This window comes from Strix aluco, chromosome 12 (genome assembly GCF_031877795.1).
Source record: "Strix aluco isolate bStrAlu1 chromosome 12, bStrAlu1.hap1, whole genome shotgun sequence".
In the NCBI taxonomy this organism is placed as follows: domain Eukaryota; kingdom Metazoa; phylum Chordata; class Aves; order Strigiformes; family Strigidae; genus Strix; species Strix aluco.
The window spans coordinates 12,533,512-12,552,764 of record NC_133942.1 but is presented as its reverse complement, the minus strand read 5'-3'; the positions used below and the strand labels follow the sequence as shown (position 1 = coordinate 12,552,764).

General features: G+C 53.0%; 1 protein-coding gene across 1 annotated transcript in view; it reads left to right on the top strand.

The window, feature by feature from the left end:
* The window catches only part of CORO2B (coronin 2B), a 45,974-nt gene extending 32,509 nt beyond the window's left edge, over positions 1–13,465 (top strand). Inside the window, exons 5-14 of the mRNA XM_074837594.1 lie at positions 2,933–3,049; positions 7,222–7,371; positions 8,700–8,864; positions 9,431–9,547; positions 9,643–9,747; positions 10,081–10,177; positions 10,655–10,767; positions 11,459–11,549; positions 11,674–11,813; positions 12,311–13,465. Coding sequence (XP_074693695.1) covers positions 2,933–3,049; positions 7,222–7,371; positions 8,700–8,864; positions 9,431–9,547; positions 9,643–9,747; positions 10,081–10,177; positions 10,655–10,767; positions 11,459–11,549; positions 11,674–11,813; positions 12,311–12,442 — 1,227 coding nt within the window. The 3' untranslated portion in view covers positions 12,443–13,465. The remainder of the gene's footprint in view (positions 1–2,932; positions 3,050–7,221; positions 7,372–8,699; positions 8,865–9,430; positions 9,548–9,642; positions 9,748–10,080; positions 10,178–10,654; positions 10,768–11,458; positions 11,550–11,673; positions 11,814–12,310) is intronic.
* Positions 13,466–19,253: the final 5,788 nt, after the last annotated feature.

Here is a 19,253-nt window from a genome sequence, read left to right as displayed (position 1 = left end):
CCTCTCTCCAGGGCTGCAGAGTATATGGTTGAGCTCTCCCGACCTGGGAAAGGAGGGCATATTTTTTTTTTTTTTCCCTGTGGGAAAACTTAATGTGAAAAACAAGATTTTTTTTTTTTTTCGTAACTTTCCATGGCATGTTTTTTTGCAGTGGAGTTTGGGCGAAGGCAGTAGCTGACTCGGGGGCTCTGCGGGTCTCCCCAGCAATGGGCAGCTCTCACCCTGTGTCCTGAGCACCCATCAGGGCAAACAGCCCCTCTTGGGTGCCCAGCCTGGCAGGGGCACCTGAGGTACCGGGATTCTGAGTGAATGTGAATGCTGGTTTTAGATATTGAGATGTTTTTAGCAAAAAGTAACATTTTCCTAAATATTTCTCTCCACCCTTTTGGTAAATTCAATTTAGTAGAAAACTAATTTTTTGATCAAATCTGTTTTCTAGGCTCTGCATTGGGAAGACTTTATTTTCATTTAAACGAAGGGTTTGTCTTTAATTTCCCTTGAGTTATGGCCCATGTACTCTCAGCGCTCGGTCAGTCGATGCTCCTCCTTGGGCCTCACTTTTTCTGGGGACTGTTGGCTCCTGGCATGGAGATCTTAGTGTCTTGGGGGCATACACGAGAAGCTGGGGGCTGTTGTCCCCCACCATGCAGGTTTGGTGTGACAGGGACTTCTCAAGGGGCTTCTTTTGCCACTAGGTAAAAGGAAAACTTAAAATCTGTGATACCTTTCCTATGGGATGCTCCAGGGTTCACAGTGGTTCTTGAAGCAATCTAGGCAAAGAAAAGTATCCTGGGGGCAGGAGGGGAGATGCATGGCTGGGGGGATTCAGAATGGCATCATCCAGAGCCACCAGCTGCCAGAGGTTTGGTCACCCTGGCAGAACTGTCAAAAAGTCACTTTGTTTTTATCCCTAAAAACCTGAAGTGACTTATAATAGTGCTTATAAAACCCAAGTCTGGGGCACTACCCAGGAAAACACCCTTTGAGCTGTTCAGTAATGTCAGAAATATTGTGTATGTCAATCGCAGCTGCTTGTCTGGGGCAAATGCGGGGAAGAAAATGCGTTGGTGGCTGGCAGGAGGCAGTTAAGTGTCCAGGGTTGATGTGGCAGCTCAGATCTGAGCCAGATTGTTGCTGATGGGCAGAATGATCAAAATTTAGGCTCTCTGAGCAAGCCGAAGTGATGCTGTCAGCAGCTGAAGGAGGAGGCGGGCGCAGCCGCCCCGTCCCGGCTCTTCCATCCATCCCTGCCCTGACACCCCTGAAATTAGCCCTAATAGAGGTTAAAATCACACCAGCGGATATCAATCAGCGAGGGGAGAACGAACCCTGCGCTGCACGGGTAGGGAATTACGTGCCCTAATTAGAAAGAGGCTCATGAGTTACAAATCAGTCTTGCGTTAAGTGCTCATCACAGGCTGGCTAACAGGGTTGTGATCCTGCGCCTGCCACGCCGGGGAATTAATGAGTGTTTGTAAGAGGGGAACGGCTGCCCATGACCCTGTTACCGGGCCAAGTGATGGAGCTGAAGGGGTCTGTTTGTTCACGTACTGAAGGCAGCGAGAGCTGACACCTAATTTTTTTTTTCTTTACCTCAATAACTGAAACGACCCATACAACCGAGTCACCGGTGTTTTAAGGTCAGCCTAGTTCTCATATATAAGTCCACGAGCTGACTTAGAGCTGTTGTAGCAATTTGAGCAGCAAGAACTGGCTTTTCGCTAATAACGCCTGTGAAGAGTATTTTAAAAATTGATAAAGTGGGCTCGGGGAGGGCTATGTTTGCCTGTGTTTCTCAGTGCGTTGGTTTTCTGCATCTCCATCCCTGCCTGACTAAATCCAGGCAGGCAGAGCTGCTCTGCCCGTGCATCCCGTGTTCGCCGGAGCGGTGACCAGCCATGCACCAGGCACTGTGGCTGCCTGACAATTAGCAGCTGTGTCTCCCTGGGAGCAAATTAATTCAACTAAACCTTCCCAGCAGCGATGGCACAGGGGTGAGCCCCTGGGCCTGATCCGGCTGCCCAGAGCACTCCCGGCCGTTGCCTTTAGCCGCAGCTGGTAAAACCGTGGTGTGTTACCCTCGGTGCTTTTCTTTGTTCGCGTTAAATGGAGCCAGGAGCTGGATACGTTAAAAGGTCAGCGCTGGAAGGGCTATAAAATATTTAGTGGCTGTGTTGTGCTGACCTAGTTAGTTTGCACGCTCCAAGCGTGCCATCACCTCCGGGCTGCAGCGAGGAGCCAGCACAGGGGAAGGAAGGGCAGTGGGGTGGCTGGTTGCAGAGACACCCTACAAGGTTCCTACAAGGAGCAGGGGAGTCCGGCAGCCCCCCTGAGAGGGGAGCCTGAACAGGAGGCTGTGCCGAGTGCTGCGTGCTGTCCTCGCTCTGCTGGGACAGCCAGAGTGGACCGTCCCTAAAAGTCTTGCAAGGATTTCCATCCGTCTGGAAGGATCCTGTCAAGTGGTGTGATGGGTTATTTGCGTCCTTAAGCAAGAGTGTCAATGATCTCAAAGTCGCGGGGGATTTGTCCTTGCTTGACATCCCTTCCAAAGTTTGGGTGGGAAGTACCAACCGTTTCACGTGTGACCCAATGGTTGATCAACCTCAAGGCCCAAGGATCGGTTTGGAGCCTCGCGTGTCCCTTCCAACCCTTCTGCCCGTGGTTTCGGGTGGTCATACAAAGATTTCCAGCTGCATGGAGCAGCACCGTGGAGTTGTGGTTGCAGAAACCCCTTCTCATACAGATGCCCTGGGAATATTGATGGGGTAAAACCAATCCCCAATTCAGCCAGGTGTTTCCTCCAGCCAAAAACCCCATCCTGGGGTGGGCTATGGAGCTCTTTACCCTAACAAGGCTCCAGCCTTAAAAAGACCAACTTTATCACTAAATATTTTTTCTTTTTTTTTTTTTTTTGGTTTATTTTAAACTACAGACAGGCCGGATTGAACCAAACTACCCCAAAGTCTGCGGTCACCAGGGCAACGTACTGGACATCAAGTGGAATCCCTTCATTGAGAACATCATTGCATCATGCTCCGAAGACACCTCGGTGAGCTGGGATGCTTTGGGCTGGCACCTCCCAGGCGTTGTGCAGCTCCGGGCACCCTCCTGCTTTTAATTAAGATGCACAGAGGTGCAAATTGTGCCAATCCCTGGCTCCTATGTCGGCGGTGCAGGGGCTGTGGCTGGTGCCTGGCTCCTCTGCTGTCCCCAGTGTCACTTATTGTCACAGCACTGCTCTTTCTGCGTCCCTCACTGCAGATAAGCTCTACAGCTGTGCACAACGAGGTCTTTTTTTTTTTTTTTTTCCCAAGCCCAACAGCAATGCTATTATTAATCCTTTTTGCTCTCAGGGACCACAGGGGCTGCAACCGCTCTCGTGGCCTGATCCATCAAGTGACAGGAGCAAAAGGCAGTTTTTCAGGCTGGGGGATAGTGAATCAGGTCATGTTTATGTAGCTGTTATTTGTATCCTCCTCCTTTTTATCTTCTGGACTCAATCAAGTCCATCCCAAAGGCTGTATCATAACGGAAAAAAACCCACTTTTGTACAAGGGACTAGAAACCATCACCCATTCTGCACAGCAGAATCCGGGATTTGGGATGATCTAGTTTTTAACCAATTACAAATCTGCCTCACCCGATACTTAGCGTTTCACTGTATTATCACCTAATGTCTCATCCTCTCCTTCAGTATATTGGCAGTTTTTATTAGCTGAAAGCTTGTCAAGGAAGATACTGAGTGGGGAAAAAAATTCAGATCATGGCCATGAATCATGGTGAGCTGTCTCCCACTTTAAATTATAACCTTTTATATACAGTTGCTGGGGAGTAGGAGGTGCTGGGAAGGAGGGAGGATACTGGGAAGACTTCATGAGCCATCGTTAAACCTGGGAAATTAAGTTAATTGCCCCTGAGGCTGTCTGGTGGGGGGTTTTCCCCCCCGATGAGGATGAGTTGGATGGGAGCAGCCCCACAGCAAGGTGGCCTCCTGGTGCCACCCCACACCTGGGGTGCTGCTTACGGGCAGGTCCTGCACCTTTGGGTGCTCCCCGCTCACTCCCCAGAGGTTTAATGAAGTTCAGGCCAATAGTCTTTATCGAAGAGCGAGGATGCCTGGGTCCTCGTGGAGTCCAAGCTGTAGAAAATAGAGTATTTACATGATATTTGTCACCCGGAGGCACCGTTGGTCCCAGGCTTGGGAACACCACCGTGGCAGGGGAGACGGAGGAGCTGCCATGAGCGCGGCAATGCAGCTGGCCAGTCCTGCTCCAGACTCTTGGCTTTCCTCCATCACAAGAGAATGTGTGGCCTTGTCCCCCCAGGCATCCCCACGGGCTCGTCCTCTCCTTGGGGGGGCGGAGAATTTTACATCTTGGCAGCGCCCGATATTAACGGCCGTGGTTTGTCGCTGCCTCACTGGAGAGGGATCTCTCCCACAGCCCACCCTGCTTGAAACCCCTCCTGTAATTTCTCCTTTGCTGTCCAACCCATATCCTGTCTGTCCCCGCTCAGATAACGGCGTCTGTCCTCGCCTAACGCTCTCCCGTGGGATGGCGGGGCTGTTAATTATTTGTCCTCGTGGGATAATTAGTGGCAGGGCTGATCCTCGAGTTCCTAGTCCCCACTGTGGTGCTGCGAGATGCTGAAATGCTGTGAAGGCTTTCCTTAGAAGGAAAGAGCTTCTAAAGGGCAGGACAAGGCAAGGAGGAAGATTAAAAGGGAATTACCCGATTTCTGTAGGTGTTTTGGGTTCCATATTTCCCTTGTGCCGGAGCGCTCTGTGCGCTCAGGCGTGGGGAGCTGATGTGGCATGCAGGGATGGAGCGGGGGGGGTGGAATTTTGCAGCACGGCGTCTTGTTGGCAGGATACGTTTTTTTGGAAAGGGGTGTTTCGGGGGAAATTGCCTCAAGAAGGTTTCTTAGGGTGGGTTGGGGGAGGAAGCGTCCAGTTTCACAGGCTGCGTCCCACCCTGGTGTTATGGGAGGAGGTGGAGGAAGGTACTTCAAGGGCTGTTCCTCTGGGTCTTTTTTTTTAACCAGAATTTTCCAAAACCATCACTTCTATCCCAGGACAGGACAAGGTTGTGAAATGCAGTGTTTGATTTCCAGGTTAGCTCCAGCTATGTCCATACTGGCACCAGAATGGCATTAGTGGTGCAACTGGTTCTGAAACGTCCATTTTCAGGTCACGGTGACTGTGGTAATGGAGAAACCTGCCTCAAATAGCCCCTCCCTGGCACTCACCCCCATTTTTTTGCAAGACACGAGGAACAATGCAGCTTGGTTAGGAGCAGAGCGTGGAGCTGATGCTGCTCTGTGGAGCCCAGTGATGATTCCCAGCTGCGCACGGAGGCAGAATGCATTTAATAACCACCCTTCAGGCTACCTGTGCAGTGGAAGGTGGGAGGTAGCTCCTGTTTGAGCAGACCCTGGCGATGCGGGGAGCCCGGGCATTGCAGCTGAGCACCTGAAGGTTTCCCTGTGTCGCCCCCCGGGGTTTGACAGAGCATCCCCCAAGCAGCGAGCATGCGGCAGGTCCCTCTCCTGTGTGTAGGGCTGGCTCGGAGCAATCCTGGATGCAAATAGCCGGAGCGAGGCGCAGCTGGAGGTTTGGTAACAGCCTGTTTCGTAACCAGGCGCTTTTGTAACCGGTTCCTTCGACACCCAGTGATCAGGGTTGTGGTGCTTGTTCCTCGTGTCGTGCCGTGTTTGAAAACCACTGATGCCCTCAGAATCAGCCCTCCGAGCCCGACCAGCCTCTTTTGTGTCTCCCTCATAACTCTGTTTCCTCTGCAGACCCTCAGAGCAGCGTCTTCCACCTCTAAATGTGCAGGTTCAGGCAGAAAAAACTCACCGCTCCACCCGTACATCCTTATGCAGATTTTTCACTGCAATATTGCAAATTGAATTTTGCCCCACCCCAGGCTGTAGCTCAGCCCTTAGCTGGATGAGGCGACCCTTTGGGGTGCTGGAAAAGAGAGGGAAGAGCGGCCACAGGGGCAGCAGGATTAGTCCTCCCCGGGCAGCAGATATTCCCTACGTTTTGGAAAAGCTTTATTTCAACTTAGCGATGCTCACTGGGGCAACACAGCCCTGGCCACCGCGTCTGCCTGAAGGTGAGCTTGGCTTTTGGGATGCTGGTGGAGGAGGTGAAAGGGAACCTGCACAGGCTGTGCATTGTGTTCAATGTGTGACTTTTTTAATGGGTGGTACTTCAAGGGGTTGTGATGTGTCTGCAATGGGTATCAGAGCTGAGGCGAGACGAGGGCTCCAGGGAGGATGAGTGTGCCGGCCAAGGCTGCCTGCCCTGGGGAGGAGACGGGCATGCAAAGCTCTGTCGTTTCATCTCTTCACCCGAACCACGGGGACGTGTACGTGCACCAAATGCTGATGGGTTTCGGGTGGCTCTGGGAAGCTGTGGGGCTGGCAGGAGCCCGGGCGCTGCTGCTTGGAGGGGTGCAGGGTGCTCGGGCATGGAGCAGACTGAGGAGGGTTAGATAAATGCCAAGTGTCACTTCAGCTTCCTGCTGGTGACCTGCTGTGGGGATGAAAGCATCTACAGCTGCTCTTTGATAGCATTATCTGCAGCTTTTTAATTGAAGAGGAGACACTATTGAAGCCTTATTCTGTCCCAATGCATCACCTCCTTTTGTTCAGCAGAGTATCTTGTGTGGAGGCTTTCCTGGCTTGTTTTTAATCCAGGTGTCCTGCTTTCAGCTGAGGGAGTTAATTTTTCTTCTTAGTAGCTAGAACAGCGCTGTGTTTGGGATTCAGTATGGGATTAGGTGTGAGGAGAATGTTGATAATATACTGAAGTTTTTAGTTGTTGCTGAGAAACCCAGGACTTTTCAACTCCCTGTGTCATGCCAGTGTGAGGGTGCCCAAGAAGCTGGGAGGGAGCAGAGCCAGAGCATCAGACCCAAATGGACCAAGGGAATATTCCATGTCACATGATGTCATGCTCAGCGTACAGAGGAGGGTTGGCTGGGAAGCTGGGTCTTGCTGTTCTGGGATTGTGGGTTTGGGATTTTCCCTCCTCTGGGATAGCTAGCTGGGAATGGGCTGGACGTCAGTCAGTAGATGATGACCAATTGCATTGTGCCTTACTCATTTGTATGTTCTATTATTACTATCATGATAGTTATTACTTTTATTTTATTTCAATTATTAAATTGTTTTTATCTCAACCTATGAGTCTCCTTACCTTTCCCCTCACAGGTGCGGATCTGGGAGATCCCCGAGGGTGGCCTGAAGAGGAACATGACAGAGGCTGTCCTGGAGCTGTACGGGCACAGCCGGCGCGTCGGCCTCGTCGAGTGGCACCCCACCACCAACAACATCCTCTTCAGCGCTGGCTACGACTATAAGGTGAGCCCTGCCCAGCTCCTCATGCTCGGCCGCTGCCCGGGGCTGCCCTTGACAAGGCTTTTCCCTGCTCGTGGTGCGAGTGGGAGTCACCTGCGTGTCTGCGATAACGTGACCCACCAGATCTTACACCCGGTCATAAGGATTTTAATTTTGTACAAGCAGCAGCTGCAGGGCAGCGCTGGGAGGAGGGAAGGGAGCTCTGACTGTGATGAGGGGCAATTTCAGCCAAAATAGGAGATAATAGGCTCGATGTCCAAGTGGAGAGCGGTGACGAGTGGTGTCCTCAGGGGCTGGGGTTGGGGCCAGTGCTGTTTAACATCTTTGCTGGTGACATGGACAGTGGGATCAGCACGTTCCCTGCTGACACTGAGCTGTGTGGTGCGGGGGACATACTGAGGAGAGGGATCCATCCAGAGGGACCTGGGCAGGCCGGAGAGGGGGGATGTGCAAACCTCATGGAGTTCCACAAGGCCAAGGGCAAGGTCCTGCCCATGGGTCGGGGCAATCCCCAGCAGAAATCCAGCCTGGGTGAAGAGTGGCTGGAGAGCAGCCCCAAGGAGAAGGACTTGGGGGGGTTGGTGGGTGGAAAACTGCCTGCGAGCCAGCAACGTGCGCTGGCAGCCCAGAAAGCCACCCGTGTGCTGGGCTGCATCCAGAGCAGTGTGGGCAGCAAAGAGGGGGGGGGGATTCTCCCTCTCTGCTCCGCTCCTGGGAGACCCCCTGCAATGCTGGGTCCAGCTCTGGGGGCACCAACATCAGAAGGACACGGACATGCTCAAGCGGGGCCAGAGGAGGCCACGAAGATGCTTGGGGGGCTGGAGCACCTCCCCTGTGAGGACAGGCTGAGAGAGTTGGGGGGGTTCAGCTGGAGAAGAGAAGGCTCTGGGAAGACCTTAGAGAGGCCTCTCAGGACTTAAAGGGGCTACAGGAAAGGGGGGGAGGGACTCTTGATCAGGGGGGGTAGGGATAGGACAAGGGGTAATGGTTTTAAACTGACAGAGGGCAGATTTAGATGAGATCTAAGGAAGAAATTCTTCCCTGTGAGGGTGGTGAGGCCCTGGCACAGGTTGCCCAGAGAAGCTGTGGCTGCCCCCTCCCTGGAAGGGTTCAAGGCCAGGTTGGACGGGGCTTTGGGCAACCTGGGCTAGTGGAAGGTGTCCCTGCCCGGGACAGGGGGTTGGAACTGGATGGGCTTTAAGGTCCCTTCCAACCCAAACCATCCTGTGATTCTGTGATATAAGATGCCTGAAGCAGATGTGGAGGTTGCAGGAGGGGTGGGGGGATCTCTGGGAGCAGAGACACCAGGGCAGCCTCCCCCCTTCCCACAGGTCCTCATCTGGAACCTGGACATCGGGGAGCCAGTGAAGATGATCGACTGCCACACGGACGTCATCCTCTGCATGTCCTTCAACACCGACGGCAGCCTCCTGGCCACCACCTGCAAGGACAAGAAGCTGCGGGTGGTGGAGCCACGCTCTGGCAGGGTCCTGCAGGTGCGGTGCTTGTGGTGGGGGGCTGGGGGGTGGCTGTGTGCTGCATGGGACGGGGAGGGGATAGAAGGAAGGTGTTGGGGAGAAATTCTCCTGAAACGTGTGAAAACATTTGCAAGGTCCTGTACATACTTGTGATGTTTTGTGTGTGTCGGGGTCTGTGGGGAATTCTCTGCTGGTTGTTTGAATTAGGTGGAGGTGATGGGGAGGGCTCAGCCTCATTCCAGGCACAGGAGTTGGAGGCTTTTATCCTTTCATTTATTAAGGATTTGTGGAAAACAATAGAAATTAAGGGTGAAGGAAGCGGAAAGTTCCATAAAGAGCCACAGTTTGGAGGAAGATGGTGGTTAGGTGTCAGTAACGCTGCTACCTAATATTCAGGGAGATGGGCATTTTTGTTTTGCACAGGGAACGGGTGCTGAATCACGGTACCTCTGGCATTTCACCGTCTGGGGGGCGGCAGGTCGGGGGACCTGCTCAGGAAGGGGCTTTTACCTGGGGGGAGGGCCGGCCCTGGGGGCCGCAGGGGAGCCGGAGGGGCTGCCAGCGAGCATGCTCCTGCCTTGCAGGAGGCCAGCTGCAAGAACCACCGCGTCAACCGGGTGGTCTTCCTGGGCAGCACGAAGCGGCTGCTGACGACGGGGGTGTCGCGCTGGAACACGCGGCAGATCGCCCTTTGGGACCAGGTGGGTGCCAGGACCCCCGCTCCGTCCCCGCCAGGACCCCCCCCACTCAGCACGAGCATCTTTGGGTTAATCAAGTGCTTTTTCCTGTGGTGCAGGAAGACCTGTCCATGCCCCTGATCGAGGAGGAGATCGACGGGCTCTCGGGTCTCCTCTTCCCTTTCTACGACGCTGACACCCACATGCTGTACTTGGCTGGCAAGGTACGGGCTGTGCTCTGCATCCCGCAGCAGCAGGGGCTGCTGCACCCCCTGGGGAGGCCGAGGGGCCTCTCTCCAGTGAACATCATGGGGAAGCAGGGCCGTGCTGAGCCCCGAGCAGAGCGTGACACAGCTCTGGGGCCACAAAACCCCAGTTTGGAGAGATGCCCGCCACTGTTGCATCCCGTGGGGTGATGCATGGTGCTGCAGTAGCCCCAGCCTGGGTCCCCACTGCAGCGTTTCCCAAGGACGGGGCACTGGGTGTTGTTATCACAGTCTTGATTCAACCTTGTGTTTGCCAAAGTGCTGAACCATCCCTCACTGCACTTACTCCAGGGCGACGGCAACATTCGGTACTACGAGATTGGCTCAGAAAAGCCCTACTTGAGTTATCTCATGGAGTTTCGCTCCCCGGCCCCGCAGAAAGGACTGGGTAAGGATGGATGATGGATGGTGCTTAATTAAATGTCGCTTGTCAATGGGTTGGGCAGGGGTTTGGCGGGCGCTGTGCTGGCTCTGGAGCACCAGCACGGGGCTGCGGAGCTCGCAGGGAAGCGTTCCCATGGCTGTGCTGTCCCTCTGGCCATGGTTCAGCCGGGTCCCAACCAGACGCATGCCTGGTGACACCCTTCCCGCTGTCACACGTGCCACAGCTTTACTGGGGGACATCGGTCAGTGATTCCTGTGATTTGTCCTGAATAAAAGCTGCTCCTCCCTTTCCTGATGGCCCTGGTGTGGCCCAGCTCTCTGCCCCAGGTCCCCAGTTGTGATGGCAGGGGTTAATTCAGTGAAGTCCTGGGTCTCCTGATGGGGAGCAAAGACCTTTTGGGGTCCAGGGGAGGTGGATGTGCCTGGGCGGCTGCCCAGGGTTTGTGTCACCCCAGGGTTATTTTCCGTGTCTCCTCTGCAGGGGTGATGCCAAAGCATGGGCTGGACGTGACGGCCTGCGAGGTCTTTCGTTTCTACAAGCTCGTCACCCTCAAGGGGCTGATCGAGCCCATCTCGATGATCGTGCCGAGGAGGGTGAGGGAGTCTTCTGGGGCCCAGGGACGGGCTGTCGGGGGCGAGCAAGGTCCGGGGAGTGTCCGAAGCGGGGTCGGTGTGATGGAGCGGGGGGCTGGCACCGCTTTGCTGACTGCTGGGTCTCTTTGCACCGGTTTTAAGACCTCCCAGGTCGTTACGCTTCCCAGGCGTGGGATTCCCCAGGGGATTTTTTTAGAAAAAATGGGAATGTTTATAGAAAATGCATCTCTGCATTGGTCCTGGCCTTGGTGCAATTGTTTTGTGAAAAGTCAGCTTGGTCTGTTGCGACAGGTAACGAGGGGCTTGTCTCACCTGAGGTTTGGGGGCTGTTTCTGATAAAATATATCCCGGAGCTGGAGCAGGGTTTGGCATTTTCCTTCCCAGCGCTGTCTGAGGCTGGCAGCAAACCCAACCACAGGCTGGAGGAGCTGGTCCTGGGCTCGGCTGCTGCTCATCCTTCTCTGGCCCTGCTGCTGGCAGCCACCATGTGCCCTGAGCAAGGCAGCACCGGCATTTTTCATCTGACTTCATGGTGCAAACACCCAGTTTATTAGTTCCCCGGATGCCCCGGGTGGCTGCAGTGCTGCATGCCAAAGGGGTGAGCGCAGCCGCTTGTAGCACGTAGCAATGTGTAGTTAAACTCGGGAGCAGACTCACGGAGGCGGTTGCTTTTCTTTCCCTGTGTTTTTAGTCAGAAACGTACCAAGAGGACATTTACCCAATGACTCCGGGTACGGAGCCAGCCCTCACGCCGGATGAATGGCTCAGCGGGGTGAACAGAGGTAAAGCCACCAGTGCCACACTGCGGGGGGGTGACATGGAGCCCCGAAAACGGCTGGGCAGTGGGATGGGACCGCAGCCCCCCCCGCCCCACCCTGACCCCCTCCCGCGCTCTGCCCCGCTCAGATCCCATCCTGATGTCGCTGAAGGAGGGCTACAAGAAGACATCCAAAATTGTCTTTAAGGCACCGGTGAGGGAGAAAAGGAGTGTCGTGGTTAATGGCATCGATCTGCTGGAGAATGTGCCCCCCCGGACAGAGAACGAGGTAGGGCAGTGTGGCCCTGGCCGGGCACATGGGGATGGGAGGGGATGGTTGCTGGCTGGGGGGGACACACACACACACACTTTCTGGGTGCAGCTTGGAAAGGCACAACTCTGCAGGTCTCTGTACTCCCAAACTGCCTGGGCACAGCGTTTCCCCGTGACTTCGAGCACCCTGCTCCGCGTTAACCACAGAGCACCCCAAAGGAGTGGCGTTAAGCTCCTCGTTTTATTTTTTAATTAAAATCCTTCTCTGGAAACAACATATGGAAGCACTGAGGAAACATCAGCACTTGGTCCCAGCAGGAATTTGTTTTGCTGGAGCTGCAGATTGCGTGTGTAGGGTATCCCTGAGCTGGAGGGTGAAATATTAAATCCGAGGGCACAGGCAGCATGGCAGATGAAGTCGTGTTGCAAAAGCAAAAGCGCGGCTCTGGGGGCTGGCCTGAGGGGCGAGTGGCTGGCATGGTCCCTCCAGCTCCCTTCTGCCTTCCCTTCCAGCTCCTTCGGATGTTCTTCCGACAGCAGGATGAGATCCGGCGGCTGAAAGATGAGCTCTCGCAGAAAGACATACGGATCCGACAGCTACAGCTGGAGTTGAAAAACTTACGTAACAGCCCGAAGAATAATTAACTTCCAGGGACGTTTTATAAATAAACTCTCTTTGTTTATACTTGCTCTTTAATTTTATTGTATCCACTTACACAGAATATGAGCCAGAAGTCAAGTGACCTGCCAAGAGCCCACTCGCTAACTGGAAATACGTCCTCCTAGTCTTGTCTAGCACTAAAACCGCTATAACCGAAAGCTACTGCATGAGAGGCGGCTGGGGCCTCCGCCTGCCCCAGCAACGGTCTTGGAGTAAGTAGACGAGCCGTGTCCCCTCCGTCGGGATTAACTGGCACGGGGGAGCCGAGGCGGCGGCGGCGACTCCCCGGCAAAGCGCGATGCTTCGTTGCTATTAATTTTTTTTCCTATGCAAAAATGTGACAGCGGGTGCAGAACTGGAATGGGGTGCGGGAAGGGCTTAATTCACAAAAACACGCTGCCATGGTGGCAGCCCGGGAGCCTTCCTGGGGCGGCGCGGTTGTGGCGTGGCACGGCCCGGCAGGCTCCGGCACGGGCGGCCTGTGAGTGTCCTGAGGCACCAGCCTGGGGAAGGGAGCTGCTCCACCTCTGTGCGTGCATCTGTGCACATATATCCTTCTTTAAATAATAGAAAGAGGTTGCATTTCTGAAACGGAGAGAGGGATTTTTGCACCCTCCGCCTCTGCAAAGAGGGATTTACCCTCCTCCTTTCTGCTGGGACATGTGCCAGTGCCATGGGGAGGGGGGTAAGGATGCCACCCATCCCATCCCAGCACCCAGCGGGTGCTCGATAGGTTCACCACGTGAGTACAATCACTGGTTTTTGTGGATTAGGCCTGTGGCACAGGGAACGACACCAAATACTGCTAGTTTACCTATATATATATTTTCATTAAATCAAATCGCTGAACTGCCCAGCACTACCAGTGCACCAGTTTCTCCTCTCCGTTAATTTACATTGTGCCCTGCACCCACCGCTTCCCCCTCTTTGTTACATGTGCTGTCATTGCCTATTATTTATGCTACTACAGAATAGTGATGAAATAAAATGTTTTCAAGATACCAAAACCTTGCCCATTCCTTCCTTTCGTTGCCGAGGGGCTGTGCAGGAGCACTGGCCCCCACCCGAGAAGGGGTGGTGGGGCCCAAAGGGGCATTTTTGAGTGTGAACAAAGGCGTCTTCTGCTGCATCATTCGGTGTCAGGACTGGAGTTTTCTGGGTTTATCGTGTCTCAGAATTGGAAGGTGAAGCCACTGTTAAAGCTCAGCTTGGCTGTTTTGTGCAGAGCAGCAACGGCTTCGTCCTGTTCGAGGTTATTTATGTCTTACGGCTTTATTCGAAGGGGGTGTGTGGGGACTTACTGCACTAAATTACCTCTTGTAAGGGAAGAGCCAATGTTTCTCCAAAGCCCCTTGAATCGATGTGAAATGAGCCCAATTATGGCTGCGGGTGGTGATGATTAATGAACCAATTAGCATATCTGCAAACATCAGCACCAATCCAGCGGTAGTTGCCACCTCTGCTGCAGGTGAGGGGGATGTCTTGGGGTGTGGAGGCAACTGGTGCAGGATGTGGCCCCACGGGATGGCTCTAGGTGGGTGTCAAGGCTCACAAAATGGTTTGGATTCACCAAAAACCTCCAGCCTGAGCCGTGGCCATGCAGTTTCCAGGGCAAACCCTTCACCCGGATCTCACTGCTTCTCTTCTTGCACCTTTCCTCCCAAACTCCCCTCTCTTGGTAACAGCTCGAGCTCTTCCCGACGTTTCCTCCTGCACCATCTGGGTGCTATTTAAAGCAGAAAGGCCTATTTTTGGGCCACTTGATACACCCAATTTTAGCACTGAATTCCCTGCACTGCTGCAACCTTATGAGTCAACCACGGAGCAGGGGCCCTGTGCAGCTGGGTGCAACCCTAAATCGCTGCGAGGACCCACTGCATCACCCCTAACCCTGTCCTGTTCTGTTGTGGGGTTTTTTAGATGCTTCTGGGTAGTTTGCAGTATTTTCCAGGGTCCAAACGAGACCCCTGGCTCTGTAACCTCCCAGCTTTTTTTTTTCTCACATCCTTGCAGACAACATTAAAGCTGCTCCTTGGCCCTGCAGTGTTAGCAGAGCTGATCCCTTCCACCCCAACACCAGCCCCTCCACAAACTTTATTCAGCCTCAATAATTCAAAAACATCCATTTTATCTGCAGCATTTCCCAAGCTGTCCCTGTCCAAATCCAGGCTGAGGTCTCACCCTTCCTGTACTGCTGCTAATTGCAATTACCTCTCCCTCACAGCTGACATCTTCAGGGATAACAGGTTTTAAGGAAAAAAGCTTAAAGATCTCAGCTGTCCACAGCAGACAGCCCCTTCCTTCTTCAAATAGGGCCATGGGGTGATTTCCTTCCTACCTTGTTTTTTCCCCTCCATATTAACACTATCCCTCTGTGCTCATCCTTATCAACCTGACCTACTTTCTGCTTCCTAGAGGTTTTGCTTTGTTTGAGGCTCGGCCTCCTCATATGCTTCCTAGCTGCAGGATTATTGTTAATTCTCTGTTTTCCAACATTTTATGAGTGCCTACTTGAAATGATTTCTGGTGATTACCCCCCCCCCCGCCCCCTGAATTTATGGATGAAGATATAAGATCTGGTTTTGGAAAACTAAAATTAAGCAAATGCAGAGGAGAAGCCACTATGGGTTTTATTTTAATTAAATGGAAGTTTCCCAGTGATTTGCAGAGGATGAGTGCTGGTCCCTCCTTTTTCTGACATCCTTAAAATCAAGGGGTGCTTTGCACTCACAGAACTTGGCCGAGCAGCTCCAGCTGCACACTCGAGGACCCTGTGCTGGGACCTCAACCCCCTCACAGCGAAAAATTATCAGAAATTTTTTACAAATTTAGTGCATTTTTAGAAACGATGCGCTGCTGCCTTTTGCCCTAAAGTGAGATCCCCAGACACTGACTTCCCCATCCCCTCCTGGGGGCTTTCAAACACCAGAAGGGGAATTTGGTGCTGAAACTACACCAGGATTTGTGTAGCAGCCAGCTGCTTCTCTGGGCACCCTGGCGAGCGCCAGGCCGGGCACTGGCCACATGGACCTGCCCACTAGGACGTATCTGCTTCAGCCAGATGCTGCTGCTCCAGATGTTCCGTAAGGGCTCAGCAAGGAAACACCCTTGCCTGTTCTACTGCCCGAGCAGCAGCTTTTGAAAGCACCAGGAAAATCACAGTAAAATTAGCAATTGCAGCGAAGCTGTGATGTTTGGAGCGAGGACTGCTGCATGCTCTCAGGGGAAGATGTCGAGGGTGAGACGCTTGCCTGGTTCCACCTCCCTCCTCTGCGCACCTTTGGCAAGTGTCCAAGTGTAATGGAAAAATAAAAACTCCAAAGAGAAGGTGTTAAGCCTTGCCAAAAAGGTCTTCGCTGGGTTTTTACTGGCTTAGGGCAGGAGCAAAGAACCAGCTGATAGTGGAAGAGTCACACAGGGATGTTGTCTGGACCAAGCGAGAGCTGCCGAGCTGAAGAGAACAGCGAGGACTTCTCTGAAATGGGAGCCAAGGGAGGGCTCTGCTTTTCCACAAAGAACCTTTCCCCAGCACCTGACAAGTTTTAGGTAAAGCAAATTTTCTGCCACACGTAAGCATGACTGCACAAAAGAGAATAGTTTGGGTGCCTGGAGAACAGAACAGCAAAGTACAGTTGGAGACGCACCAGTAAGAGTTAATGGGAGCTGCTGGGGCAGAAAAAGTGGTCAAGTTTTCCAGTTAAAAGGGGATTGATAACCACAGCTCCCGGATCACACACGTACTCTGCCTCCAGCCCACCCCGTGCTTACTCCCCAACAGCATTAATCCCCCCCTGCCATCCCCTTACCCAATGCATGAAGCAAACCAGCAGCTGAATATTTAAATCCTCCCTCGGTGCTTCCTGGGCTCAGGGCGCTGCCAGAGCCTCACCCAGAAGAAGGGCGAGGGCTGTGGGTTGTGCAGGGCCAACTCCTGCACAACTCCTCCGCCGCGAAGGAGGCCTTCGACAGCGCGCAGCAGGGCAGGAGGGAGGAGGAGGAGGAGAGCTTTCCCAGCTCCATCCCACAAGGTAGGAGGAATTATTTGCAAGAGCAGAAGAGAGTGGTGAGCCAGGATGCTGAGGGAGAGCAGCACCGGCTGCCCTGGGCTCTGGGCACCGGGAAAGCATCACGGTCCTTGCCTCCGGCGAGGGCAGCACCCGCAGGGCTGGGGGGGCTCCCCTCACTGCAAACCCCAAGCTGGGGCGTCCTCCCCCACTGTGGAAATGGCCGCTGCCCACCCAGGCCCCACGCTGGCAGCAGGCAGAGCTCTATCGGCACACAGACATCAGCAACCAGAGCTGGCACGACTGCCAGAAAAATGATTTTTTCCTTACTGAAACATAAGACATCTTTAAGGATAAGTGTAAGACTCGAAGCAGGTATTGTTCTGCAGAAATCTGGGGCAGCAATTTAATACAACTGAAGTATCACAGTGCAGAGTAGGACCCCAGACTCACTGCTTTGGGGAAGTACTTTTGGCAAGGCTGGGCAGTTGTTGCTGGCTGCAGACCAGCAGATTTGCCTCCCTCCGTCACCAAATCTCAACTCAAAAAGTCATCTGGGGTATGTAAGTGGTTGAGCAAGTCACCAATCCCACCTTGGGGAACAGGATGAAGGAACAGCTTTCCCCAACCATCACAAATTGTGAAGTTTTAAGGATGTACTGCAGTGTCCAGACAGAGCCTTGGCTCAGCTGGGCCAGCAGTTGTCTCCTGCATAATTGGCTCATGTTGACAAACATTTGGGCTTGGAAAGCCTTCCTGCCCTTCACCAGAGCCCTGTGCCCTTGCTTTAACCACCACAAACAGTTCAGGTCCAAGAAAGCATTATCAAATCAACCAAGGAGAAGCTGCCCTCGAGGGTGCCAGAAATGCAAACACTTAGGCCATTATGTTATTAAGACTTATATGGATTTGCAGTCCCCATACGTTCAGCTTGGCACGTAACGATTCTGGCCAAGAGCATCTTGTTCCCAGCTTGTGTACGCTGACAGGCACTGCACAACCCTGAGCGACACGGGAGAGAGGTTGTGTTTGTGATGAGGGGTCATGAACAAGGCTGGGAAGCCCCAGCAGGACATTTTAGGCACTTTGGGCTTTAGAACAGGCTCAGGACAGCGCGGTAAAGTAAAGCACCCCAGGAGGAAGCTCTCTGGACTTCTCTGAAATGGGAGCCAAGGGAGGGCTCTGCTTTTCCATGAAGTACCTTTCCCCAGCACCTGACAAGTTCCAGGTCAAGCAAGTTTCCTGCCACATGTAAGGCTGAATGCACAGAAGAATAGTTTGGGTGCCTGGAGAACACCAGGCTCTGTCCCCCCGGTCCCAGTCCAGGCAGATCCCTCAGCCCTGGATGGCTGCATGACCAGAGCTCTTCAAATTACCGCCTGGTTGGAAGGCAAACTGCGAGCAGAAAGAGCCAAGTGACACAAAACCTTGGCATTTGAACAGCTGAACTCTCTCATTATTCATTTCTGACAGTATTTCTACCTGGTTTTTCCTGCTGAACTGTTACAAAATACTGAGGTTTGGGTTTTTTCCAGGAGTTGGTAAGTTGCTAAGTATCATTCTGAGGTGCTAAGTATCTTTAGCCAGCACTTGTGTACACAGAGTACTTGGGAAAAGAAGCCCTTGGTTCCCAGTGTGACAAGACTGTACTTCTATACCATGAAATATGAAGTTATCCACATTGAGCAATCTTTATTTTTGTTTTCAGTGGCAGTAGCCAGGCAGAAGTCAGTCTCTCAAAACACACAGCCCAGCCTTGCTGTTCATCAGATCCCCTCTTACCCCTCTCGTGTCCCAGAGGATCAGGGCTCCCGCAGCACTGCACAGCCGAAAGGATTCTGCTTCCCAGGGAAAGCAGGCACGAGTGGCAAAGGTCTTACCGCTTTCTTTGAGAAAATAATTAATTCCAAAGTAAGCTTTGGAACAATTAACGGTACAAAGAGTCATTTAAATGACACCTAGGCCAGTCACTGCTTACACAAGGTGAAAAGCTCGAGGGTTTCTGAACGATTCCAGGACAAGAAGAGAAACAGCTCTGCAGGCTGGCGGTGGCTCGCCGAGAGCCCCAGCTGACAAAGGTTAAACCAAATGTCACTTTGGCATCACGGTGTGAACCTGGTACCACCGCACCCTCCACACACAACGGGGACGTTCACTGACGCATCTCGGGGACCTGCAGAGGCTCCTCCTGCAGCAAACGTCAGGTCCAGCTCTGACGACCCCTCAGCTAAAAAGCCATGTCTTTGCAAAACCCTGTTCCCCACTATAAAGCCAAACTGAAGCCTTAGACTAAGCTGGTTTAGTGACAGAAGGGCTCTGTTTGGGCTGTAGCTTGAGCTGCCAGCCCTGCCCCTGCCGTACTCAGGGGTGGCAGCTGCTGTTGGCTTTGCAGCCTCTGCTGGCCACGAGTTCAGTGTCACAGCAGCAGATCCTGCCTGCTGAAGGAACAGTTTGCCCAGACTTCCTCTTCAAAAAAACAACCAAACAAAAAACCCCACCTGACACAAACACTTCAGGATAGTCTAGCTTCCCACCTATAATAAAAGCATTTTTTTTTTTTCCAAAAGAGATCCACTCAAGATGGAACAGGGGATTCTCCACAGCTTCTCACACTCTTGCACGGCACAGAAACCTAATTTTAAGCACGCAGAATATGCCACTTGCTATGCCATTGGCTTTAATACACAATGCATTCACAAGAGAGGAAAATGCAGAGACTTAGCTCTGGACTGGCAGAAAGTCACAGCAGACAGCCCTTGTCTCAGACGGCCAAAGCTCTGAGATAAGACTA